This window comes from Odocoileus virginianus, chromosome 1, assembly GCF_023699985.2.
Source record: "Odocoileus virginianus isolate 20LAN1187 ecotype Illinois chromosome 1, Ovbor_1.2, whole genome shotgun sequence".
NCBI lineage: Eukaryota > Metazoa > Chordata > Mammalia > Artiodactyla > Cervidae > Odocoileus > Odocoileus virginianus.
Genome location: NC_069674.1, coordinates 72,073,015 through 72,100,265, shown reverse-complemented (window position 1 = coordinate 72,100,265; position 27,251 = coordinate 72,073,015). Strand labels below are relative to the sequence as shown.

At 41.0% G+C, this 27,251-nt stretch overlaps 1 protein-coding gene across 16 annotated transcripts in view; it reads left to right on the top strand.

Annotated features, from left to right (window-relative positions):
- The window catches only part of MAGI2 (membrane associated guanylate kinase, WW and PDZ domain containing 2), a 1,406,842-nt gene that overhangs the window by 1,225,181 nt on the left and 154,410 nt on the right, over window positions 1–27,251 (top strand). For all 16 annotated transcript variants that reach the window (XM_020903091.2, XM_020903019.2, XM_070469808.1 and 13 more), the window contains 2 exons: window positions 7,560–7,752; window positions 14,610–14,870. In XM_020903091.2, the coding sequence (XP_020758750.2) occupies window positions 7,560–7,752; window positions 14,610–14,870 (454 nt within the window). The remainder of the gene's footprint in view (window positions 1–7,559; window positions 7,753–14,609; window positions 14,871–27,251) is intronic.

Below are 27,251 nucleotides of genomic sequence, written 5' to 3'. Positions count from 1 at the left end.
ATGCAGTCTTTGAGATACACAATTCTTACTTCTTACTCTGCTGGACACTCCTACCCCTATAGGCTCATGCTTGTCTGCTTTGTGGGTAAACTCGCACCATATTCACAGCACCGTTTTCCCTTCACACACCTCCCCCTCTTGAGAGGTAGAAGGGATTGCATGACTAAGTCACAGGGAAGGCATAGCATCAGCTGGTTCGAGAAGGGAAAGGCCTAGTTGAACTTAGCCTGGCGCAAAAGCAATAACAACAGAAGCGATGGAATTGTTACCCAAATGAAACACATATTGCTCAGAATGAAGCTCAGGTGTGTGAATGCAGTATGGTCACCATCCAGCCTCAGGACAGCTTTCTACTGGGTGAGAAGACAGGATCTCAGGTTCCCAACCCTTCCGAACATTGACTTTGTGCTCTCTGTCCTTTCTCCCCTCCAGTGGGCGGGCATCCAGTATTTATGATAAGCCTCCTCAGATTGCAGGTTTTGCTGATTATCCTTATTGCATTTATTTGGATTTACTCTGGTTTATTCTTTCATTTGAATAATTTAAAACACAATCAGGCTTCAAGTTACAATTTTACAGTTAAACCATAAAGTAGAAGCCTAAATCTCCCTGTTGCATTCAAAGCCAGAATGTACTGTCTTGAAGGCCGGAATGTTGCACCTCCGAAAGACCATGTCAGGAAAGGTGAGTCTACCATAAATCTCCCGTGTGCCTTTCCTTCCTGCTTTCCTCCGCTGTAAGTTCAGAGATAACATGCAAACAAAATGCACTAGCCTCATTTAGTTGCTATTGTGTTACAAAGGGAGAGGCGTGTGAGGTGACTTGGTCCCAAACCACAGGAGGTCTCATAAATTATATCAGATGGGTTTCTGCCTCCATGTAGATGAAATGATATTGACATCTCATGGTGCACATTAAACACGACAGCACGGCTTTCGGCAAATAATGAACAGCAGGACCCCAGCTCAAACAAAGTGTATGGGCATTTTTCCTGCAAGAGGAAATACTTTTCACAGTTAAATAACAATAGAAATAGAAAGAAATAAAAAATTGCCACAAAGGAATGAAAATGAGATTTCCAGCTGTGATCTGAAAAGAGATGGGAAGGCATCAAGATGAAAAGGCTTGGAAAACACTGCAGTGGAGAAAGGCCTGTGTGGAGAAAAACTGTGCATGGGAAGAGAGAGCTGATGATAGACATAGGCCTTGGCATGAGGGTCCAGTGCAAACTCGTGAAAGAGTTTCAGAAAGCAAGAGCCTGAAATCTGCTTGCCACCTTGTCAAGTTGCCCTGGGCTATAATTACTGCAGATCAGACTTGCTGGGTTTAGACTGACATTAGGTAGTATTGGGAAAGAATTAAAGCCTGATTCAAAGGACTGCAAAGGTGGTTTGGGTTTTCTTTGTTTCTTAGTTTTTGTTCTCTTTGTGTGTGTGTGTGTTAGTTTTCTCCCTGCCTTATGGGGATATCAGCCACTTGAATGTGAATTGCTATTATTTCATATCAAATACTTCATTTTGTTCTGTGCCCTTACAGCCTATAAGATAAAGTAGAGCTGTAGAGGTTTTGCTTTTCTTTCTTTTTTAGAGAAGACAGTTGAAAAGATAACGCCAGATCAGATGTTTGGAGAATGGGGGTGGTGGGGGGAAGGTTGGGGAAGAAGAGGGTCTTTCTTGATCTGTTTTTCCACAGAGTTGTTCCTTCAGGGCCAAAGCAAGAGAGGCAGGCTAAAGAACTCTCTCAAGACCAATGAGAAAGCTGATGAGTGGGGCTGAAGTGTCCTCAGAGGTTGAAGGATCCAGTGAGGTCAGAGGGAGGTGAGGAGTGGAGTGTTTGCTGGGAAGGCTCACTAACCAGTGGAGCCAGGGGTCACCAAGGGCAGAAGGAAAATATAGACCGATGGGTTAGGGAGCCCTGACCATGCCCTCAGCAGACCTGGAAAGTGACCAGTGCGATGGGGCAGGAGGCTCAAGCCAGGCACCAGAGGGAAGGCCCTTCGGTGAACACAGAGTATGACCAGTGAATCACTCTGTGGCCAGCAGACCAGATGAGAACACTCAGAACCTTGCTGCTCAGAGTGTGTCAGACTAGAGACCAGAGGCAGCCAGCACCTCTTGGGAGCTTGGGAGGCATGCTGAATCTCAGGTTCCACTCCAGGTTGTAGAATCAGGCTCTCGGGGTAAGTGCGGAATTCTAACAAGCTCATGGTGTGATTCATGTGCACTGTAAAGTTTGAGAACTACTGATTTAAAGGATCAGATATTCTGAGGTATGTTTTCAAGAACTTAGATGAACATAAGAATATATATATATATATATTTGTGGAAGTCAATATGAGTTACAGTGCAAGAAGGAATCATAGATTATCTAGTCCCTGAAGTTCCAGTGGCAGATAGGAAGTAAACCACTCAAATGTGTCAAGTGTACAAAGCATATTTGAATTAAAGGGGAAAAAGTGGGTTATTTTCTTTCCTGAATAGATGCACAGAGCTGGCTCTGTGTCAGCAGAGAAACACAGGGTGCGAAGGTGCACATTGGCCAAAGGCTAAAGGACACCACCGGTGAGAGCCAGAAGCAGAGACAGTGTAGGTGGTCAGCCTATTCCCAGCAAAGGCAGCAGCTCCTGAAAGAAGCAGCCAGTGTGGCTCATGTATGTGACTCATGGGCGAGCAGCCCTGACGCCACCCCAGTCCCCATGCTCAGTTCAACTCAAGCTTGTTTCTTAACCATAGCAACTTTTTTTTGAAACAAGTGAGGATGGATTATACAATCTAATTATACAATAATATATATATATACATATAATAATTATGCAATATATATAATAAGCTATGTTGAAGTGTTATATTGAATACATTATAAGTGAATTTGTAAGATTTGGTGGAACAAACTGAAGATTGAAGATTAAACCTTTAAGTTTAAAAAAAAAAAAATATGTCCAGTGAACTTCAGGCTTTGCTCAGATGTCAGCTTCTCAATGAGTCCTGCTCTAATCTGCCCTAACCCCACCTCAGCCACAAACTTGACACCCACCCAACATCCTACCTTGGTGTATTTTTTTCCACAGTACATGCTTACTAACACACAGCATATTTTTTTATGTTTCTTTTCTGTATGACTACTGGAATGACTCTTTAGGATGGGGATTTTTGTTTATTGTTCACTGAAGTGTTCCTAGCACCTAGAAGCATCCCTGGACTCCATGAATATCTGCTAGATAAATGAATTACTTAGTGAGGAGAGTACTTCATATCACAGCAAGCAAATAGAAAAAAACAGATGCTTTACTGGGATTCTCTGTTTAATGGATGCTATTAAACTAGTCATACAGAAGATAACTTCAAGAGTATTTCTTTGCTGTTTTCCCACAGCAGGAGAGGTGTGAGAATTTTCTGATCTGAAATTTTGTTTTTGCTATTTTTGTAGAGGGCCCAATTGCAATGTTAGCTCTTAGTTGTAACCTATTTTTTTACTCCTTTTCATGAGTTAGAATCAAAATTACAACTGAATGGTGATAATTAAGCTAAGAATTTCACTAGCCATTTTTTCTCTATGCCTAGCTGTAAGCTCTCCCACTGAGGCACACAGGAAAGTTAAAGGTTGAAGCCTTTTCTTTGGGCTAACCCAGCCAAATGCAGCTCTTCACAGGGCTGTGGAAAAACATAAACATTCATTTTAACTGGTTTTTGCACAAAGCACTTACTAAATCTTTGAAGTGCTCCATAGTGGGTTGAATCTTTTGAAGAATAGATTGGACCATCTTTGAAAGAATCTTGTAAATTCAGGCTGGCATAATGATAAGGGAAAATGGAAAATATCAGAAGCCTGCCTGACTGCTGGCCTACAGCAAATGGGCACAGCCCAGTCAATCCAAGGCCGGAAATGGGATTCCCATGACAGCTGTAATGAATCAGTCATCAGAGCACCAATATTGAACATGGGAGCAAACCTACTCCCCACTTCCCTATTCCCATCCCCCAGGAATAGGGGGAAATAGCCATGGTGAGAGGAGAGTGGATTTTCATTCCTATTCAGTGAACCAAGAATATGAAGTCCTCCGGAGAAAAAGAAAACTCTCCAGCCCATAATTTCGCATATTAACTGAGAAGGCCTGGACATTCCGATCTGCTGGCTCTGCCGACAGACCGCACTGAGCAGTGTGACCAAGTAGGAAGACGAACCTGAAGACATGTGAGCCTGCTGGGCACGATGGACCAGCTGCAAATTAACTGGAATCCACAGAGCTGAGATTTGAGAGAAATTAGTGCCTGAAAGAAATCAATCTGTGAACAAAGGCTCGTTTTATAAAGACTTAAAATACAACCTAGAATATAGCCTCTGTAATAGTATCAGACTAATGATAGCCACTGCTTTCAGATGCTGTGAACCTAAGCCGCCTGGCAAAAGAAAGTACTCCTTTGAACTCTATTGTCCATGAATTGGAAAAATTGTAGGTTTAAGAGCAAAACTAAAATACTTAGTGCTGTTGTCTTTCCTCTGTGACAGAAAAAAAAATAAAAGCCTTGCTAATGGACACTAATTGGAGTGTTTCTAATGGGAAATAAGAAAACTTACCTTGTTGTGCCTTTCATTGCAGTCCCCAGTTCAGGGATTTATGACAGTATGCACGTTTCCCAAATGTGTACCTCCAAACTTCCTGGTATAGTTGTCATTTAAACAGCAAGGCATTTCAGGCGGCAGGCAGAACTGGGGACATCCTTTGTGAAGGGATATGCTCCTAGAAAATGTTCAAAGAAACAGAGCAAAAATCTGGAGGAGATTTTTTTATTTTATTTTATTTTATTATTTATTTGGTTGCATTTCAGTATGCAGGATCTTCAGTCTGCATTGCAGCATATGAACGCTTAGTTGCAGCATGTGGGATCTAGTTCCCTGACCAGGTATGAATGCAGGCCCCCTGCACTGGGAGCTCAGTCTTAGCCACTGAATCACCAGGGAAGTCCCTGGAGAAGATTTGCCTGAGTTTTTAAAGTAGATAAACTGTTCAACTGAGAGACATTATTGGGGGGCTGGGGGGGCTCCAAAATCACTGCAGATGGTGACTTCAGCCATGAAATTAAAATATGCTTCCTCCTTGGAAGAAAATCTATGACCAACCTAGACAGCATATTAAAAAGCAGAAACATTATTTTGCCAACAAAGGTACATCTAGTCAAAGCTATGGTTTTTTCCTGTAGTCATGTATGAATGTGAGAGTTGCACTCTAAAGAAAGCAGAGTGCCAAAGAATTGATGCTTTTGAACTGTGGTTTTGGAGAAGATTCTTGAGAGTCCCTTGGACTGCAAGGAGATCCAACCAGTCAATCCTGAAGGAAATCAGTCCTGAACATTCATTGGAAGGACTGATGTTGAAGCTGAAACTCCAATACTTTGGCCAACTGATGTAGAGAACTGATTCATTTGACAAGACCCTGATGCTGGGAGAGATTGTAGGTGAGAGGAGAAGGGGACGACAGAGGATGAGATGGTTGGATGGCATCACCAACTCGATGGAAGTGAGTTTGAGTAACCTCCAGGAGCTGACGATGGACAGGGAAACCTGACGTGCTGCAGTCCATGGGGTTATAAAGAGTCGGACTTCATAAATCACAGCAGGATCCTCTATGACCCACATCCCAGAATTTTAGAAATAAAAGCAAAAATAAACAAATGGGACCTAATGAAACTTAAAAGCTTTTGCACAACAAAGGAAACTATAAGCAAGGTGAAAAGACAGCCCTCAGATTGGGAGAAAATAATAGCAAACGAAGCAACAGACAAAGGATTAATCTCAAAAATATACAAGCAACTCCTCCAGCTCAACTCCAGAAAAATAAATGACCCAATCAAAAAATGGGCCAAAGAACCCAACAGACATTTCTCCAAGGAAGACATACAGATGGCTAACAAACACATGAAAAGATGCTCAACATCACTCATTATCAGAGAAATGCAAATCAAAACCACAATGAGGTACCATTATACGCCAGTCAGGATGGCTGCTATCCAAAAGTCTACAAGCAATAAATGCTGGAGAGGGTGTGGAGAAAAGGGAACCCTCTTACACTGTTGGTGGGAATGCAAATTAGTACAGCCGCTATGGAGAACAGTGTGGAGATTTCTTAAAAAGCTGGAAATAGAACTGCCATATGACCCAGCAATCCCACTTCTGGGCATACACACCAAGGAAACCAGATCTGAAAGAGACACGTGCACCCCAATGTTCATCGCAGCACTGTTTATAATAGCCAGGACATGGAAGCAACCCAGATGCCCATCAGCAGACGAATGGATGAGGAAGCTGTGGTACATATACACCATGGAATATTACTCAGCCATTAAAAAGAATTCATTTGAATCAGTTCTAATGAGATGGATGAAACTGGAGCCCATTATACAGAGCGAAGTAAGCCAGAAAGATAAAGACCATTACAGTATACTAACACATATGTATGGACTTTAGAAAGATGGTAATGATAACCCTATATGCAAAACAGAAAAAGAGACTCAGATGTATAGAACAGACTTGTGGACTCTGGGAGAAGGCGAGGGTGGGATGTTTCAAGAGAACAGCATTGAAACATGTATATTATCTAGGGTGAAACAGATCACCAGCCCAGGTTGGGTGCATGAGACAAGTGCTCGGGCCTGGTGCACTGGGAAGACCCAGAGGGATCGGGTGGAGAGGGAGGTGGGAGGGGGGTCTGGGATGGGGAATACATGTAAATCCATGGCTAATTCATTTCAATGTATGACAAAAACTACTGTAATGATGTAAAGTAATTAGCCTCCAACTAATAAAAATAAATGGAAAAAATAAATAAATAAAAAAAAATAAAGAGTCGGACTTGACTGAGTGACTGAACTTAACTGAAATGAACTGTCCAGGGAAAGTCAGCCACAAATTCTGCTTTGTTTTGATTTGTTATCTCCTTATGTCCAGCTTTTCAAAGCAAGATAAAAACTAAAAGATGAAAAGCATTTTGAACCTTTTATCTGAATTTAATAATATACAGCAGCCAGTTTGCCCTGACACATTTCAAGAGCTCACTATGCGCCCTGAGCAAAGTTAAATGCTTCCCATGTGCTGTTTATTTCACATCTTCCAACAGTTCCGTAAAGTAGGTCCTATTATTTTATTTCCCCATTTTGCAGGTGAAGCAACTGAGGCTTCAGAGGTACAAAGGCCTTGCCCATGGCCACAAATAAAGAACTGGAGCTAGGATTTCATCCCCAGCTTGTTTCATTTTAGAGCCAGTGTGCAGTGCCAGTAGCATCAGACATTTGGAGTTAAGGGTGGTAACTTACAAGCCAGCTAGCAAGTATCCCCCAAACTTTATGGCCATGAAGAGCAAGTTCAAAACATCTGTTTTTCTAAGAGGAGTTAGCAACCTGGAAGAGTTAAAAGAGCATCCTTTCAGCCTCTCATTTTTCATTTTTCAAGTACATACTCAGCAGGTAGAGAGTATAAAATCTTCCACTAAATTACTACATGCATACATAGGAAGGAAAAAGAAAGTTTGAAACATAAATGTTCTTTTCTTCTCACTGCTTCTGTAGATTTTGATCGGAGCCGTCATCGCCATGGGCTCAGCTGACAGAGATGGCCGCCTGCACCCAGGAGATGAGCTCGTCTATGTGGATGGAATTCCAGTGGCTGGAAAGACCCACCGCTATGTCATTGACCTTATGCACCATGCAGCCCGAAATGGGCAAGTCAACCTCACTGTGAGAAGAAAGGTGCTATGTGGAGGTAGGTAGCTCGAACGAGCAGCAGGAGTTGGGTGTTAGGTGGTATAATGCTTTGTGAGTCGTGGTCAGAACACTGGAGACAACATTTTAAATCAGTTTCCATATTATGAGGGAAAAGACCAACCTAGATATTCCAAATGTAACAATGAAGTTGAAAGTGCAGATTTTCACCTCACTAGTATAATACATTTCTAAGCAGTCTTTGAGGCTGACATTTTTCATGGAGTCATTAAAAAATTCCTAGCAAAGCCTGGGGCTAATTTAAGATGTGTATACCCTTTGCTTTTTAGTAGGTGCTAGTTATAAGAAGAACATTATAGTAGTGAAAAATATAGCTTTTGAAAATGTTCTTCATTGTGTTTACAAGCCAAAAACCTCAGTGTTTTGATACCATAATAAGGCAACTAGGGTGGAAAACTAGCTTCATTTATAGAGTCTGATAAAAGGTAACAATAAAATGATTACCCTGATTTAGAAAAATACAGCTATATGTCACTCTGAGAAAACACAGTTCATATAACTCCAAAGTTACGAAACAGAGAAATTAGAAGTAATTATTCCCTTTGCAACCGTTTTCTCAGCTTCATAAAAGAATCCACAAAGACATACTTTTAAAAGTCAGCCCTCTTAGTCATATTATGATGATTCAGTTTCTCTCTCTTTACCATGTCTCAACTCCCTCAAAAAAGATTTATATTTGTAAGAATTATGTTCATTACAAGCATTATACTTTTTTTTATCATCTGAGCACTCAGTAACATTGGGAATATAGTTCCAAACCACAAGTGCGTTGCTCTGTGAACTATAGGAGTGACAGTGCCAAAGATGTTCTTGCTTAGCTACCTGCTGCTCCTCGTGCAGAATGATCAATGCTAGAATTAGGAGGGAACTTAGGAAGAGCAACATGAAATCCCTCACATAACAGATGACAAATCAAGGCCCAGGGGTTCAGTAAATCACCCTGTGTTCTGCAGTGAGTCAGTGATCATGCAGAGACCCATCTTTCCAGCCAGGGCTTCTTTATACCATTTCCGGTTCCCTTCGACACTCTACAACTAACCCCATGTCCAGTGAATTCAAGGACATTAGACCAACCTTTAGCAAATGTCACTGCCTAACATAAGGACTCTTCCACATGCGCTATTATCATAACACGTTTGAATTCTTTAAAAGGCCATCAGCTAATTACAGGCTCTGAACCACTCAAAAAAATAAGGTTTGCTAGTCAAATTAAAAATCCTTTTTGAGTCTTCTAGAAACTAGATTTAGAACAAGAGCCATCACTTAAAAGGCTAAGTCAGAAGTACTGTTAGCCCTTACCCATAGAGACTGCTGTAGATCTTATATCATACGGAGATTTTGCTAAGAGGTGCCATTTGTCTTCAGAAATTCATGGCAGACCACTTGACCCAGTGAAGTAAAGCACCTTGAATTATGCCTTAACCTTGGGCAAGGTGCCAGGAGGGAAGACAGTGTTTGCTTGGTTAACATTTAACTGTCTCTCACCCTCCAGAATGATTTTTAATAAAACGTTTGCTGTGGTATATGTTCTGTAACCCAAAGATAAATTAGGAAGATACTTGATTTACAAGGAAATATACTGGAAATTACAAAAACCAGTGCACCAACATAATTTCATGCTCTTCTTGCCACCAGCTGATCATTGCAAATTAAATTTTGTTCTAATCAACCCAAGCTATTGGAGTGTATGCCAAATACTGCAAAAATGTATTCTTGCAATTTCTGGATTGTGTGACTTCCATGAAGATGCTCTTTGATGCAGTTCTTACCAACTTTACTCATTTAGGCGTTCAAGTGCATTTCAAGTGCATTTAATTTTTGAAAATGTTCTACTGCAGACTGCTCATTCACACCAGAAGAGTTTCCAAGTTAGTTCAACCCACTCTTCCTTGAAAGCTTTATGAGTATTAAAAACGATTAAGTTCAGCAAAGGATACTTCGATGGTAAAGTCAATGCCTCGAAATAGGATGGGACAGATTTTAAAAATATGCACAGGAAGACAACCTTTCTTCATAGCTGCCATTTCTTCAACAGTGAGAAGAGATAGCTGCAAATGGATATGGGAATGGAGATGTTATTTCTAGGGTTCTTATTATGGTTAAAATTATTATGCATTCCTAAGCCAAGGCAGTGGGGTACAAGCCTGACTTATGATGAGATGGTTCAAACCCAAGGGAAAATGAGCAATTAAATAATGAAGAGACAGAAGATGAAAAAGAAGACAGGCGGTGTCACCGACTTCTTGCATAAAGGAGGACTGTAATGGAAAAAGAGCTGAAAGAAGGAAGGTCATAGAGATTATACCCTTTAGCCTTATGCTTGCTTCGGCTTGTTCACATGTCCTGCTTCACCTCAGAAGACCCTAGGCAGTGGTTTCCTAGCTGATGCTCAAGAGGGGGGAAGAAAAAGTTGATTATGAGAAATATAGACCAGTTAGTTACATTGGGAAAAATGAAAATAACAGAGAAACCTGCTTCAAATGTTAACATATACATTATGTATGTTACATACATAACACACTAAAGATAGAAAGGAGCAATTTTCAATTAGACAATGGCAAACTAGACACTCAAAAGTGAGAAATTGTGGAGTAAAGGATGAAAACATCCAATGATGTATCCAATTTTATCAGATAATTTTAGCACAGATCTTGCACCTTAAACTAGTTTTGAGATTTGTCTTATCCATGCCACTAGCTCCAATATTTAGCTGTTTTTTCCCCAAGGATAGTAGAAGAGTGGCTTTAATTGTTACACTGAAAGTATAAATATTTATATGTCTCAGCTTTGAGATGCTCAATATAGTGACACATTATTTCGAATACATACTATTCATCTGAGAGAAGAGTGTCTCTGAGGAGTTTCATAAAGTGTAAATCTAGAGGTGATGATGTACAAGAAAGTTTTATGATTCAATCAGAACTTGTTAGAGTCCATCTTAAAGCTATCAGCATCTTTTCGCTAACACCTAAGGGAAAGCTTCCCTTGTGGCTCAGCTGGTAAAGAATCCGCCTGCAGTGTGGGAGACCTGGGTTCGATCCCTGGGTTGGGAAGATCACCTGGAGACGGGAAAGACTATCCAGTCCAGAATCCTGACCTAGAGAATTCCATGGACTGTATAGGCCATGGGGTCACAAAGAGTTGGACACGACTAAGCGACTCTAACTTTCAAGGGAGAGTATGATTCTTGGCCCGATGCTGAGAAAGGGAAAAGTCTTCTTGACAACTGGGTGAAAAGTTCAGTCAGTGTTTAGGGTACTGGTGAATTTCCTGCTCCTGGCTGCTATACTTTTTGTCAGTTCTAGATGCAGTCCCTGATTCTTTGTCTGTAAGCATTTAAATAAGTTGTCTGCCCTGCTGAGCATAAAGCAGGAGTACATAAAATCAAATGCCTGTGGGTGGGCCGGCCCCTAACGTGGGGAGGGCCCCAGCCTGCCAGGCACCGCAGGGATGCTCTGTGCCTGCGGGCACTCCGGCGCACGTGTCTGAGCTCTACCACGCACAGACCCCATTGCCTCGGCCATGCCTCAAGACTCACACATCTGCAGTGCTGTCATACTTCCGGGGAACAGTCCTGAGAAGAGACCCAGGCACACCTGAAAGCAGGCAGGGTCTGCTTGGTTACAGAGTCTGAGAGTTCTGATACCCACCGGGTGATCTTGAAGGGAAACAAGGTCTCTGACTGAACAAGTCCCTTTGGCCCTGCATGCTCCTCACTCCTCGGGTAAATGAGTAAATCAGGAATGTACAGGAGACACTGGGGAGTGGTTGAGACTGTGGGGCCTTGCACATTTCATACTCAGTCACGGGGGCAGCAATTGCCCAACTCTGATTATTGGAAGCTTCCCAGGTGGCGCTAGTGGTAAAGAACCCACATGCCAATGCAGGAGACGTAAGAGACGCGGGTTTGATCCCAGGTCTGGAAGATCCCTTGGAGAAGGGCATGGCAACCCACTCCAGTATTCTTGCCTGGAGAATCCTATGGACAGATGAGCCAAATATTTCAAGAGAAACTAGAAATCCAGCTTTCTGTAAAATCTCCCTATTTAAAAATAATGACAATTAATTTTAATAATCAGTTAAACTCTAGGCCAGCACTGTGCAGGAATCATTAATAGGTCTGCAGACCAGGAGCAGCTCCTGGTCAGCACTTGACTGTTCTTGTCAAAACTACCTCAACCTGGAGGACGTTATCAATGACGCCTGCCTTCCCAAACAGACTCTCTCTCCCAGTCAGCACAGTGATGATTTCCAGTATATCTGGTGAGGACAAACAGAAGCTAAACCTAAAAATTAATTATTTGATTTGAGTAGATATTAAGTGAATGAATTTTGTATACTCATTTGGCTGTAAGCCAGAAGGATGAGTCAGGGATACTGGAAATTAGTGGTGTTGTTTTTTTTTTTTAATGCACATGGTATTTAGTCACTTTCTGACATTTTACTATATTATTCTAAAACAGTTATTCATGCTCCATACCAGGAAGTATTGTTGAAAAGAAGATAAGCTCATTTGGGTCTAGAGACAGCCAAGTATAAAAATGGTATGGAATCAGTTCTATTCCTCAAAGCCAACCGTCGGAAGTTTTCTTAACTCCCTGGTTTTAAATGTGCTCGTGGTGTTAAAGATAAAGAACATTGTTGGAGACGATGAAAGAGACATCCAGAAGCAATAGAAATGTATTCTGTTAATGTATTTGACTCCTTCACTCACCCAGGGACCACTTGCATTGACTTAGACAATGATTGTCTTTCTTGCTCGCTTTAGAACCAGTGGCAGAGCCACTGTGAGTCATTTACTGCAAAGACGGATAATTTTTCTTTGTTGCTGCCGTACTGACGATTGCAGCTCTCAACCCCCTAAAATATGACAGCCAGAAAATGAGATCTTTCTTGTCCCTGCCTATGACATTTAGTTACTGATTTGGTCCAGTAACTCGGGGAGCTTTTCAATTTAACGTTGCAGCATAATAATTGTTTGTTTTTCTTCTTCCTGACTATCTCTAATCACTTTATTTCCAACTTGTGCAAGGACTGATAAAGGACATGTGTGCTTCACCAAGACAATAGCAGCTTGTCTTTGGTTGATGTTTTCTAGTGGAGAGGGTTCATTTTACAGGCAGTTTGAAATTCTGGTAGAAAAGAGGAAAAAGCTTTGACATTGACATTTTTTGTTGTTTTTCTTTTATCACTTCAGTACATTTCTTACAGATGAATGGCATCTATTTGCTTTATTTTATTAAAACCTGATTAAGTAAATATCACAGAAAAATTCAAATGTATCAAGTGATAATAAGCAGCAGCCTGGATCTTCTTCATTTTGTACTTACAGATGAGAAATGAATACATTTTTGTAAAGATCATTTGTAAAACTGAGTATTTTAGCAAATGCAGTTCCATTTTCTGTAGGTATCAGTGTAACAAAACATCTCTTATAGTCAGTGTTCTTGCTCCCTGATTTTTGAACTGACTTTGATTTTTGAAATGAAATTATTTTTCATTTCAGAATGTAATTGCAGCTTAAGTAAGAAGCCCTCATTGGAACTTTGGCTAATTATTTTTAACTTGCCATATGAGACAACTTCCAGTATGCTAAATAGGAAACCATATCTAAAGACCCAAAAAGGAATCATTAATTATCATTATTTTCATCATTATTTTCTATCTTAATGTCCCTCTATTCCATAAATATCTTTTGAATACAGATGGACAGGGAGGCCTGGCATGCTGCAGTCCATGGAGTCGCAAAGAGTCAGACACGACAGGGCTACTATACTGAATCAAATTGTAAGATGGAGATGAAATGGTCATTTTTCTAATTACAGCATTCTACATGCCTGCTTAAGTTTTTTTCATCAGAATACCAGAACCTAGGTATTACTGTAAAATAACAAAATTCTTTCTTGGATGATAGATCAACTTTCAATTTAAAACCTAGCTTCTCTTGGCTGCCAACTTTCTGTCATTTCCCCCTGAAAATATCCTTGCTTTCTCATGGAAGTATTGGCTTGGTTTATCTGGTTGATATAAACTATATTTTGTAATAATACAGAATGTAAGTGAACAAGTCTTCTACCACCTCCCTTAGAGATTCAAAGTTCATCATTCCTTAGCCTGATATCATTGTTAGGTTTGATCCTAGAGTGAGCAAAGTAAGTGTTTCTCACCTATACAAAGTGAATTAACACTTCAAGGCTAACAGGGTCTCACAATATTAAATAAAACCATGGCTGTTTAGAAAATTGCAATAGATCCCTTATGTGGACCTCCCCTGTTAGCCCCAGCTATAATCAGCATTTCTCGAAGTGTAGCCTTAAAACCTCATCTAGATTCCTGGGCTCAGTTTTTCCTGTATCTACTGAAAAAACTCCTTGTGTAGACTTTGAAGATGCATATTTCGTACTAGTTCTTTAAGTAAGTTTTATGTGTAGTACAGTTTAGGATTCTGCCTACCTGTTTGATGGTCTTTTATGATCTGTCTTAAGATCAATTATTGTCATGAAACTAAGAAGCCCTATATTTCAAACTAGGTGTTATCTAGGGCGGTTGTGCTTTTACCAAGGATAATTTATAAACAAGTAATAGCACAGGGGGACTTGAGGAGGGGTTTTACTTGCATTTGCTGAGAAGGGTAGAAGGGGACAAGACCTAGGGGCCTCCATAACCAGGTTCGTAGCCTTTTAAATACTCATCACATCCAGAGACTGGGAGAACAGAAGCCAGTCAGCCAGTCTTGTAACAATACAGTGTGTGGAACCACGTCCAGTGCACAGAAGATGCTCGTGCGTTCAGACTCTGGCTAAATAACCGGGTACCTGTGTATGATGTGTGTTCCAGGGGAGCCCTGCCCAGAGAATGGGAGGAGTCCAGGCTCCGTGTCGACCCACCACAGTTCTCCTCGCAGTGACTACGCAGCCTACACCAACACCTACAACAACAGCAACCACGCCGTCCCCACCAGCAACGCCTCTCCCCCCGAAGGCTTCGCCTCCCACAGCCTGCAGACCAGCGACGTGGTTATTCACCGCAAAGAGAACGAGGGTTTCGGCTTTGTCATCATCAGCTCCCTGAACAGGCCAGAGTCTGGATCCACTATAAGTAAGTGACCACTCTGCCTGCTTTTGAATAAGAGGTCATTTTTTCATTGTCTGGTGGTGGGGATCCCAGACAAGCAGACCAGAGACCTGTTGTGTTCATAAATAAATGTGCAGCCTGAAAGTCACAGGCTATGGGTACAACTAAGGCGTCTTTAACACTTGATCAGTCAAACTGCTGACTTTGGCTTAGAAAGAATGCAAGACTACCACTGATGTCCCCCCAAACCCACAACTCCCATGAAAGCTCTTCATTCATTTAATACTGGGAAGAAGATAAAGCAGAGTGATGTAGGAGTCTTGATGTGAGGAAAGGGGCACTCCTGTTCCTTAGAATGACGGATATGAGACCAAGACATAGAGCTCGGCAGGATCCAGGCCATGTAGGGCCTCACACACCCTTGTGAAGGAGTGTAGATTATAGATTAAACCCTTGGGAGCCATTGAAAGATTTTAAATGGTAGACAGATATCTAACTTAATGTTTTTAAAAGATGAATCCAGCTACTTATTAAAAATGAAATCAGAGGAGAGAGAGCTGGAGTGGAAGTGTGAGACACAGCGAGGAGGCCTTTGAGTCCTGTGGATCGTGCCAATATTCTATAATGGATAAAATATCAAATCACCATGCTGTGCACCTGGAACTGATGTATTATTGTAGGTCAGCTACACTTTAGTAAAAAATAAAGAAATAAATTTTACAATAAGTAAATCACTTAATAAGACAGCCCTGGAGGGCCAGAGGTTCTAGTGCCTTTCTTTAGGGTAGAAGTTGTGGAATGGGGGAAGTGGATGATTTCACCTTCAGAGGTTCCTCCAAATCTCTGGTTCCAAGAGTCTGTACAACAGGTGACAGCCAGAGGTTATATTTCTCTTCTGATCAAGCATCTTTGCAGATTCTCAGCTTCTGCAGTGGTTTTCCTTTCAGCCACACTATTTCAAAAGTTACTTGTCAGCCAGCAAGCTATAGGACAGAAGTGATAGGAGAACTTGTTCAATTTTTATGTTGAAGTGATTTAGCCCAAAATGCTGTGAACAGAAACACCATAATAGAGAACAATAAGAGAAAGAAAAAAAAAAAAATTGAGTCATGTTGTGGTCCTAAGTTTCGTATGAATTGTAGTTGTTACCAGCACATGGCAGGGGGTGCAGATGTCAAACAATGCTCAAGAAATCAAATTGTTGAGCATGAATACGACCTTTTTAATGATAAAGTTAATGTTAGCAAAATACTACCAGCACTAAATGCCAGAGAATTGCCCTGTTTAGCTTTAGCTTTGATGAATTCACGAGTGGAAACTATAGAAGCATTAAACCTCATTGAATATGTACGGAAGCTAAATGCATACATCTGAAAGTACAATTTCACTTATCTTTTTCTTCACGATAAGCCAAAGAAATAAATCCAGTCCTTAAGCATAGAGTAAAAGCAGGATTCTGTCAGTGTGGTGGATTCACCAAGATTAAAAGGACACAAGCCTAAAGATTTTCATGAATTATATAAATAGTCTTCCAATAATTTATACTTGGGGAAAACATTCACAGAGAGCTTTTGTCGCTATTCCAGTCATTCAAGTTGTTTGTCGAGACAGGATACCTAAAGAACTGAAATAAAACAAAGTATACTGCCACAATGATAGTGTTAAGAATGTACATAAGGTCTCATTTTTATTTGAAGTGTGACAGCATAATTGCTAAATGTATAGGAGGATGTGTGTACATACACACAAGCACTTATTACGTAAAGAAGCCACAGATGATTTTTCTCTTGCAGAGAAGATCCGTGCATGGACAGATTTGGAAAACACCAGGTACCAATGCTTACAATTAAGTGGAGATTTGTCTTTCTGCCAAGTGACTTTAGACTGACCTCAAAAGAGTAGTTCTACCCCTTTTGGAAATGGTATTATTTTATATCACTCTGGAGAGTGGAAATAGATTCTAGAGTTCATGATACTTCTTAGCTTCTTTTTTTTTCACATATTTATTTCTTTTAAGAAAATTGAAACACACACTGTCCCTGTGTTCCATAGGAAGAATAGCTATTACACTGATAGCACATAGTGTTTACAGCCTATAATCTGCAACATGCAGCTAAAAGGTTCCTAGACCTAATACTGTTTTATACTTAACTTTCATAATAATTTTCAACTCTAATTTTGGAGAGAAAGGCTAAGCACCTCCTTCTTGTGCCACACAGCCACTGTTAGAGATCAAGGCTTCCTGGGCTCCGCGAGGCGGGGAGAATCTGATGCTCTCAGGAGTCACAATCATTCCCTGGCTGTGTCATGTTTCTCTTAGTTTCTTATCTGAGCACAAGAGCTTGAACACATTTGTAGTTTATTTTAAAGGCTACTGAAACGCTTTCCTTAATGGACAGGCGCTGTTACTTATGCCTTTGATAAGTGTACCATCACATTTAGGCGAGGAAGTGGTGTGGCTATCATCATACTGCCTGCATGTAAAGCCTGGCTCATCATTTACTAGTTGTGTGACCTTGAAGAAGTTTCACAACCTTTGTGGACTTTATAGTTTCCTTGAATGAAAAGAGAAAGTAATTCTAATACCTGTGTCATCAGGTTGCTATGAGGGTTGAGTGAATTAGTACATATGAGTGCTTAGAAAAACTCTGGCTCAGAGTAAGCACTAAGTATGCCCTTGCTGCTGCCTTGACCACCTTGCCTGCTAGGAATCATCACGTCATTCCATCAGCTCACTCTTCTCAGAGTGCAGTGTTCACGCTGGCTCTCAGTTCAGCCTGCCATTTGTCAGTGCCCCCCACTCTCCCAAAGCAGCTAGATCTGAGCCACAGATGAGCGTCTCTGGGGGCCAGCACCCCCTCTCCCATGCTGACCTTCTGGATGCAGTCTTCCCGATCCCCTGGGCCAGCAGGAGGGGCAGTAAGAGCAGCAGTGTCAACAGCCACAGCAGACCAGCAGAACTTGCTGAGGCTTCAGGCAGGAAGTCTCCCCAGACTTCACTAACCAATGGACTAGAAAAGGCATGGCAGACGTCAGAATTCAGACTCAAAGCTGTAGCTTTTAGAATATCCTGCAAGCCTGATGTCTCTATTGACTGTATCAGAGAAGAGCAGAGATATGGAGACCCCGTGTAAGCTTCCCTGCCCTCCAGACAAAGAAGGGAGGCCAGATGTTTAGCCAATTGGGAACTTTGAAAACCAGCAAGCTTCCTGAACATTTTTGTCCCATTATCCAAAATATTGTTTTTGTTTTTCAGACCTTAGAATTGAACTCAAGGGAAAACAAAGTGGTTTGCAAACCAGAACCTAGGGTAACAGCGAACTATAACAGGCATTTGCACTTAAAAGTGTTTGAAAGGATTAAAAAGAAATTTTATATAGAAAGCTGTTCATGGCCATGTTATTGATGAACATTGGAAGCTGGAAATAATGTTAGGAGTTTCTCCAGAACCAGAAACATTGGTATATTTGGAAAGTCAAGGCATTTGCTGCCCATGACTGACTTTCCTGTCATGCTTGCTGAGGTTTTGTACCCAGGATAAAGAAGGCTCAGGTAGGCTTCTGACCCAGAGTGGATCAAATGCCTGCTCTATAAAAATGCCCCAGTGGCCATGTGCAGTGGGGTTGACAGATCAGTCTTTGGGCCTCCCTAGTGGAAGGTCTGAGTGTGACATCCTGGTTTTATTACAGAGCTATAACCTGTCACCACAGATGCTTCTTGCTGTGACCCCAAAACCTCTTTTCCCACCAGAGGTTCCCAAGAAGGGCTTTGACGCAGCTGAGGAAATAAAGTGATGCTTAGTGTCCTGCTCTTATAAAACCTGTGAGGAAGGTTATGTTGAAATGTATGGAGTCAACATGCCCTGGCAGCTCGGATGCATATCAGTGGTGGAGGCCGGCAGCCTGTTGAGGGAATTCATAAACTTCGGTGCAAACAGACTGAAGGTCAGGCATGCTCAGGACAGCAACCATAACCCCCAGGCAGCATCAGTAGAGGAGCAAGCACTTCAGCCTTTCTTTCCCTTATTCACATTGTCCTAATGTGATCAACTGGTTTCCGTGTCTTTACTGGAAATACCTCACTGGCCAACATGATGCTGGCTCTTCATCTTTCAGCGCTGGGTGAGAGTCGGAAATCCTTTTTCCTCACATGAATTCTCTCTGGCACACGTGGGGAGTACAGACTAAGTCACTGTTGCCTTTTGCCCACTGCTGTCTATTCTAGGAAAAAGTTCTACCTTTGATAGAATGCCCTGAGGACTCGCAAAGTTCTTAATGATATCCATAGGCCCTAGTGTTGAAAAATTATTCTGGAAATTCAGAAGCTTATCCAGGGGGTTCTTTTGTGACATTTTAAGTGTAATTTACCAAAACGGATTAAATAAAACTGAAAAATCAGTAAAGAAATTTTTTTTCCACATAAACTCATCCCACCAACCATGCAGCCACTGAATAGTCATTTGAGTTTAGGAGAGGTACAAATTAAAACCTAAAACCAAGACTTCTGTAATTTTGCCCTAACACAGAGAGATTCAAAATAAATGAAAAGTGCATTGGACAAGTCTGAGCCTCTCTCCAGCTCATCCTCTGACTACTGTGTCCCTTGAGTGAGTCATTTGGTTTTCCTATGCCCATTCCTTGTGTACGTGATCAGGAACGATGGTCTTAATAGCCTCTTTCAGCTCTAAATTATATTATGCCATGAATCATCATGGAAATAAGGTATTTGGTTAGGTTTGTCTGTGTGTGAAAAGCCTTGGATTAGTTTGAGGCCTGGCTTGTATTTTTCATTGCCTTAAGTTATCACTTTAAACTTCTGTTACTTTCATTTTTGTTATATTTTTAGGGTGCTCCTCACACTTTCATTTATTTTGTTCACTTTATCCTTTGTCAGGAAATGATCTGAAACTTACCTTAAACATTAAACTCTTAAACATACCTAACTAGCTCCCCTTTTAAGGAATTTTAAGGCAAGATTTCCCTCCTTCTTTCACTTATAAAATGATAGCATTTGTATATTGCACTGAGGTGAAATGAATGAGGCTGATGGAGGCAAAAGCCAACCACGCCATGGGGCTCTGCCCCTCACCTCAGCCGGCCATCCTCGGGAAGCAGTGGCTCTCGGTGTACCTGGACCTTCAGTGGAACGCTTGTTTTCATGTCCCGTAGTCACAAAGGTCTGCCCTAAAGTGAAGTCTCTGAGGGGCTTCCCAGGCGGCATCGTAGCAAAGAATCCTCCTGCCAATACAGGAGACACAAGAGACGCCGTTTCAATCCCTGGGTCAGAAAGACCCCCTGGAGGAGGCCGGGCAACCCACTCCAGTATTCTTGCCTGGAGAATCCCATGGACAGAGGAGTCTGGTGGGCTACAGTCCACAAGGTCACAAAGAGTCAGACACGACTGAAGTGACTCAGCATGGACGCACAAACATCAGCTATCAGTAAGCGGCCCATCTTGCATTTTATTGCTTTGCGTTATAGCAGTGGGTTTTCTTCCAAACTCTATACTGAGGTTTGTTCGGTGATCACCTTAAAAATAGAGGCAATTGGTGCTATTCATGCTGCTGCTGGGACCCTGGACTTTTCTAAATCCACAGTACCCCAGAAGTCCTTGCCGGAAGGTTTCTGAAGTTATACCCGTGCAGTAGAATTACAAAGCGAATCCCGTTGGTTTCTCTGTTTGTCATTGGTTTGCAAAAGCAAGTTCCCTTTCAGAGTTCTCAGTCAGCTTTATAAATAAAACTAAATATAAATAAATACATATAAACTAATAATAAATAAATATATATAATAAATATATAAATATATAATAAATAAATAAATATAAACTAAAATATTCCCTTAATCCTTGAATGAATCTCTACTTTGAATTCCTTTAATGACATAGTGGCTTTTGCTTTGAGTTTTATGCTGAAAGTAGTTCGCTCAGAAGGTATGATGGTGTCACCCACACTGTTAATGTGGTGCTTTTGTAACAGAAGAAATATGGTGGAGCAGAGGACTAAATATAAAACACTAGTTTTCCTTCAAATATCCGCTTCTAAATGTAACTCATGAAACTATATGATAAGCAAATGTCTTCATAATCTTCTAGAAAATCTACATGTTAATACATAAAAAAGATAATAAGGTGTTCAGTCTGCACTGATGTACATATGTTTTAAGGCAAACCCAACCTTTTCGCATTTATATGTGTGACTTGATTTCTGCTTTAGGAAGTAGCCGGGGGCTAGGGTCTGAGTGGAGTGCAGTTTTGTTTGTTTGTTTGTTTTAATTTATTTATTTACTTTACTTTACAATATTGTGTTGGTTTTGCCATACATCGACTTGAATCCGCCATGGGTGTACATGTGTTTTTAATGAAGCAAAGTTCATCCAGAGAGGTAGCAATTTCTGTGTATGATCCAGTCTTCCCATAATAAGTCCTTGATCATAATACCCCTGATAAAAAATATCTACAGAATAAACGTCAAACACACCTCTCTTACATGCAAGACCCTAAGTAATGTAAGTGCAGCCCCTTTTTACCAGTAGCTCCTCACGGTTCCGCTCCATCAAAGCTGGTTTAGTTATCCCTCAAAGACAACTTTTGCTTTCCTGCCCCGTAGTCCATGTTTTGGCTGCTGCCACTTGAAATACCTTCTTTTATCCGCTAATAAATGTTATCAAGCTTTTCCCCAGGTACTGTACTAAGAATCTTCCACTGTATTTAATTTTCACATCAACCCTATGAGGTAGAAAAGTGAAAGTTGCTCAGTCATGTCCGACCCCATGGATTATACAGTCCATGGAATTCTCCAGGCCAGAATACTGGAGTGGGTAGCCTTTCCCTTCTACCAGGGGATCTTCCCAACCCAGGTATCGAACCTAGGTCTCTCGCATTGCAGGCGGATTCTTTACCAGCTGAGCCACAAGGGAAGCCCATGAGGTAAAGACTACTGCCCAAATAAACATCTCTTACAAGCAGCTCAAAAATCTCTTCTTAATTTCTGAATAAGAGTCTGCCTGAAGCCTCACCCTTCTTTCTTAAGTGTTTTCTGCAGTTCTTATATGAAATTCTTCTTCATTTTGGTTTTTTTTTTGTCTTGAAACCTCTTGATTGTTGTCTGCTCTGTGATTTCCTTTCTCTTATCATGACTTATTACTCTCACTGTCATTTTACTTTTCATATGTTTTGCTAACCCTAAATGGAAGTTCCTTAAGGGCAAGAAATTATGACATTTCTTTAAATCCCTTACAGTTCCTGGTAGTATGCTCTTCAGGGATTTGTCACATAATTTATGTTGGTGGGATAGGGTTGGATTGGACCCTCATACAGTGATCCAGCCCTGCCCTCATCAAAATATGAATGTTCTCTGCTCCAACTCTCTATACACCTAAACCTAGCCGTCCTGTCCCTTAAAGGCAGCAAGACATATCTCTGAGAATGATCATAGAACTCAGGGAAGGAAATGTTTGCAAGTTGGTCCTTGTGCAGCCTGAGAAATTATACCATAGGAGAGTGAGACTGTAACAAGGTCCCATATTCTATACAGATTTCCCATCAGTTGTACTTAGCCTAAGTAAATGATTCCACAGCAGCTAAGGGCCTGGTGAAGTCTTAGGTGAGAGAGCCCTCTAAGAAATCAGGCCCTGGTGAACCAGGGAAATGCCCCGGGAAGACCTCTAATCATGAGTGTCTGGGTCGCCAAACCCTTGTGCTCTGAAGGGCCAGGCTGCAGGCCTCAGTGTTCTCCCCGATCCCCCTTGTCCTGGCACCGACTGTTCTGGAAATGGCCATCCATCTGTATGAACACCATCTCAGTGATAATGATACCATCCTAAGCAGGATGGTTTGGATGGCAGCCCAAAATCCTTAGAAAAAAGTATGACTTCAAATTATTTATTCACTTCACAGTCCTCGTTAACAAAGTAACCCCTATCTGTTTCAAGTGAACGACCTCTGAATCACATTACTTCTTCATAGGATCATACCCAACTAAAACCAGATGACTAGAACCTATTGATTAAATTCAATTATTTTTTCAGTCCTGCACATGACTAGCTTTGTTCCCAAATTAAAACTCGGCTGCCTAGGTCTTAACAGTAAACAGACTGGCAAGCAACAACAAAACGAGAAAAGATTTTGCATCAAACTCTAAGTCCTCTGATATCCAAACATCTACACATGTATTGACTAAAATGCAAAAACAAATGTAAGCATTTTATTTTCTTAGCACTAACAAATTTAAAGATCATTAAACTGTAAAATAATAATAATAAATCCAGAGAGACACAGCATCATTATTATTTATTTTCAAGAAGAGGAACAGTGCAACCTATCAAAAAAGAAAAAAAATCTGTGAGTGCTCATATTGCATTTTTTAAAAATATTCTTGACCATTTTTCTTATCTGAATGGAGCTCATAAATCATAACTTTTCCCCACTAGGAGTTATTTTTCAGGAGGTTTTTATCATTACGTCCAAAGTCTCTCTCCAGGCAGCAGCAGAAGGTGAATGTCTTCTTAGCTATTGTTTCCTCTGGGCTTACATCCTGCAGGGCCTTGTTATTCCCTGGATGGTACAGGGAGATCACAGCTGTGAAAAGAGCCCAGACTAGGTGCACAGGAGCCGCCTCTACCAGCAGAAGATGCCCATGAGGTTGAAACAAATTCTGAGGCTACAGTTCACTTTTGCAAAAGGCATATTTTCTTTATAATCCATTCAGGGCCTCGTGTTGGATTAAATTCTCTGTGATTTTGTTTTTCTTCTTTTTTCCCAACAATCAGCTGTGTAAAAAAAGCTGATTCCACAAAGACAACTATTTTAAAAGCATGTTGTTAAGTGAACACAGTACTGTTATTTAATCCCCATTTTCTAGCTATGTTGAAAGAGTGTCATTAGGGAATATTTTCCCACTTAGGCTGGGATAAATAGCATTTCTCTTTGCGCCCCTGCTTTCACCAAGGACTCAGAGAGTGCCTATACCCAAATCCTCCATGCCATACCAAATCCTGGTAAGAGTTCTCTTTGTTTGTTCACTTGACCACCAATAATTTTGACATTTATGCTGGATTTTTTCCCAAACAAACCATTGGCAGTCTTTGGTTAGAATTATTCCTAAAGATTAATCAGTCAGCCTCCTCTGGGTTGATGATCACTAGGCATTCCAAATGTGTACACTGTGCCAAAGAAAATTAACTAAATAGTGGGGCCTGCTACTGGCATATTCATTTCCCAGTCTGATCTCTTCCAGATCCTCTTTCTCTAAGCCAGACAACAGTTTGCTCCACAAACATGCCCAGATGTTGGGCACCTGATGAACCCATCTGCTTTCTCAAGGCTGAGGTGCCCAAAACCTTCTGTTTGGAGACTGTTCACAATATAGGTATGTTTTTATGGACTCATCATAGAGAAGGGTCTCCCAGTAAACAAGAGCACATAGTTTAAAGGGTGTTCTGAGAGAGAACAGTTGAAGGAACATGAGGTAGAAGAATATTTCCACTTAGACATCTTCATTCATATGTGTTTTAGACGTGCTAGATGAACAGCAAGATGAAACTTAGCTTAAATTCCTGTAGACATTTGATAAAATTCAAATACAATAGGACCTTTATTGTATTGTTTGCCAAGTGTCTTAGCCTGTGCAGACTTCTCTAATAGAATGCCACACACTGGTAGCTTGTAAACACCAGCTTATAGAAATGTATTCCTTGCAGTTCTGGAGGTTGGGAAGTCACAGTCCTGGCACTGACAGATTCAGAGACTGGTGAGAGCTGGCTTCATAGACAGTGTCTTCTCACTGCCCCTCAGATGGTGGAAGGGATAAGGGAGCTCTGTGTGGTTCCTTTCATAAGGGCACTAATCCCATTCATGAGGGCTCCAATCTCATGACCTAATCACCTCCCAGGGCCCCATCTCCAAATAATTGTCACTTTGGGGACTAGGTTTCAACATATGAATTTGGAGAGGACACAAACATCCAGTTGCTAGTATAAAGTTAGCCACTGATAGTGATGCTTCCTGGGGCTTAGTGGTTAAGAGAAGGCTGATAGGTATACTTTCAGCTCCAATCAGTGTATATCCTCACAAGCTTTAAAGCAGGCCTCCTAGTACCTAAGTTCGTATCCTAGCTGAGTTTATACACAACTGCATCTTCCATACTTGAGAAACTAATGCAAGCTATTACCCAAACATGTTTTCCAAATAAAAGACCTTGGATACATCAGGATCTCCCTACTTCCACTGCCAAGGCTTAGAAGAGGCTCTAGATTAGCACGTTGCAGTAGAACTTTCTACAGTGATGCCAGTGTTCTGTCTTGCACTAAACAATACTGTAACCACTAGCCATGTTCATGTGGTTAGGGAGCACTGGAAATGAGACTACTGTGGCTGAGGAATTAGATTTTTAATTGTCTTTCAATTAATGGAAATGGCTGTTTGTGGCGAGTAGCTACCATGTTGGGCTGCACAGCTCTGAGCGTTGCAGTGGCCTTTAATGTCCTCCCTGCCTCCAGCCTTCTTCCCACCCTCCCACCCTTAGTCCAACCTTCATACCTCCACTCTGGTACGCCTTCTAAAACAAGTCTGATGATATCATGTCTCTCCTACATCATTAGTGACTTCTCATTTGGCCTTCAGATAAATTCCAAACCCTTGGCCACAACCACTAAGGCTTGCCATGATCTGTCCCCTCTCACCTTCTTCCTGAGGCTCAACTGTTTATGCTGGTGGCAGCCCTGTACCCACACTGCAGACTCACAGATCTGTGCCTTTGCGAGTCACATCACCTGGGACTGTGATGCTCTCCCCAGCCTTGCCCACCTGGAAGAGTCCTGTTCACCTTTCAAATGCACGCTAGGCAGCATTTCCTCCTCCTTTACTGTCCTCTTCCCACCTACTTTCTCCTGCTCATTTGACAGTACTTCTTTTAACTACTCTCTATTTATTTCCACCCAAAACCCTTTCTTTATCACTCCCTGATTTTTTTACTTTTCTCTCATTTTCAAGGTTTACTTGTAGATAGTAAACTGTACCATTTTTAGTCTATAGCCTGAATTTTGACAAATTCTGTGCCTGGTTTTGTAACTACGACCACAGGGAAGTCAAGCCCTCCACCCACTCCCAGCCCAGGCAGCCACGGATTTGTTTTCTGTTCTGTAATTTTGCTTTTTCCCATGTAAATGGAATCACTCAGTATGTAGCCACTTAGCAGAATGCATTTTAGATACACTCAGGTTGTTTCATGTGTCAATATCAGATCCTTTTAAATTGCTGAATAGTATTCCTTTGTGTGAATGTACCATAGCCTGCTTATCCATTCCCAGTTGAAAGATATTCTGGTTGTTTCTTGTTTGGGGTGATTATGAATAAAGCAACTACGTACCTTTTCATACAGGTTTTGTGTGAAAATAGGTTTTCGTTTTACTTGGGTAAATATCCAGGGGTGGAATTGCTGGTTCATGGGGTACCACTTTCCAGCATGACTGTTTTATTTTGTACTTCCCTGGATGAGGGCTCCAGATGAGCCACATCCTTGCCAGTACTTCTGTTTCCAGGCTTCGTTGATTTTTTTTTTTTTTTTTTTTTTTAGCTATTCCAATAGGTGTGTAGTGCTTTCAAGTTACATTTCTTCTCTAAAACTAATAATATCGAGGATCTTTTTATGCACACTTTTGCCATCCTTATACCTTCTTTTTCACTTTTGGTCTCTTCCCTGTAGACTGTAATTGGTGTTTCATTTTGGACAAGGGAACACATTTTGAGGTTCTTCAGCCTTTGTTTTTTCAATTCTCAATCATTTCTCCTGGTAGAGTAATAAAAATCATCCTATGATGATGACCTCAAGTGAAGTTATTATGAAGATGTATGTCTGCTTAGTAAAAATGAAAATACATATAATTGCTATACTTTAAAGTACAAGGGATTAGATAAAATACATATAAGCTGAAATTCAAATGAAGTTAAAATGTGTAATAGTTGGATAAGAAAGATAAGGGTAAGAAAGAAAAATTATATGCAGTAATGGTCTCACGTTTCAGATAAGGAAACTGACATGATTTATTTGGCCGTCCAGAGGTCACACTGAAAGTTGTTTTCAAATTAATGTATGATCAAGATCTTCTAGCTCTTGAACCCTTTGCTTGAGGGTCTATTCATGTTTTATCCAGTCATGCAAAATTTCATTATTTCAAGTTAAAACATGACATACCTGTTAGTGAAACTTTGACTTCTGTGAGAAACTAAGAAGCCAATAAATATTCATGTAATCTTCTGGATAACATATTGAAAAGGACAGCTGGCTCAGGAGGGATCATTTGCCTGGGTTAGTATCTGTTTCCGTTTACATTAAGAAAATATTGCAAGAAGTTATTATCTACCTGAGGGCTTAGGGGAATACAATGAAAAGCTGATATTGCACCTGAT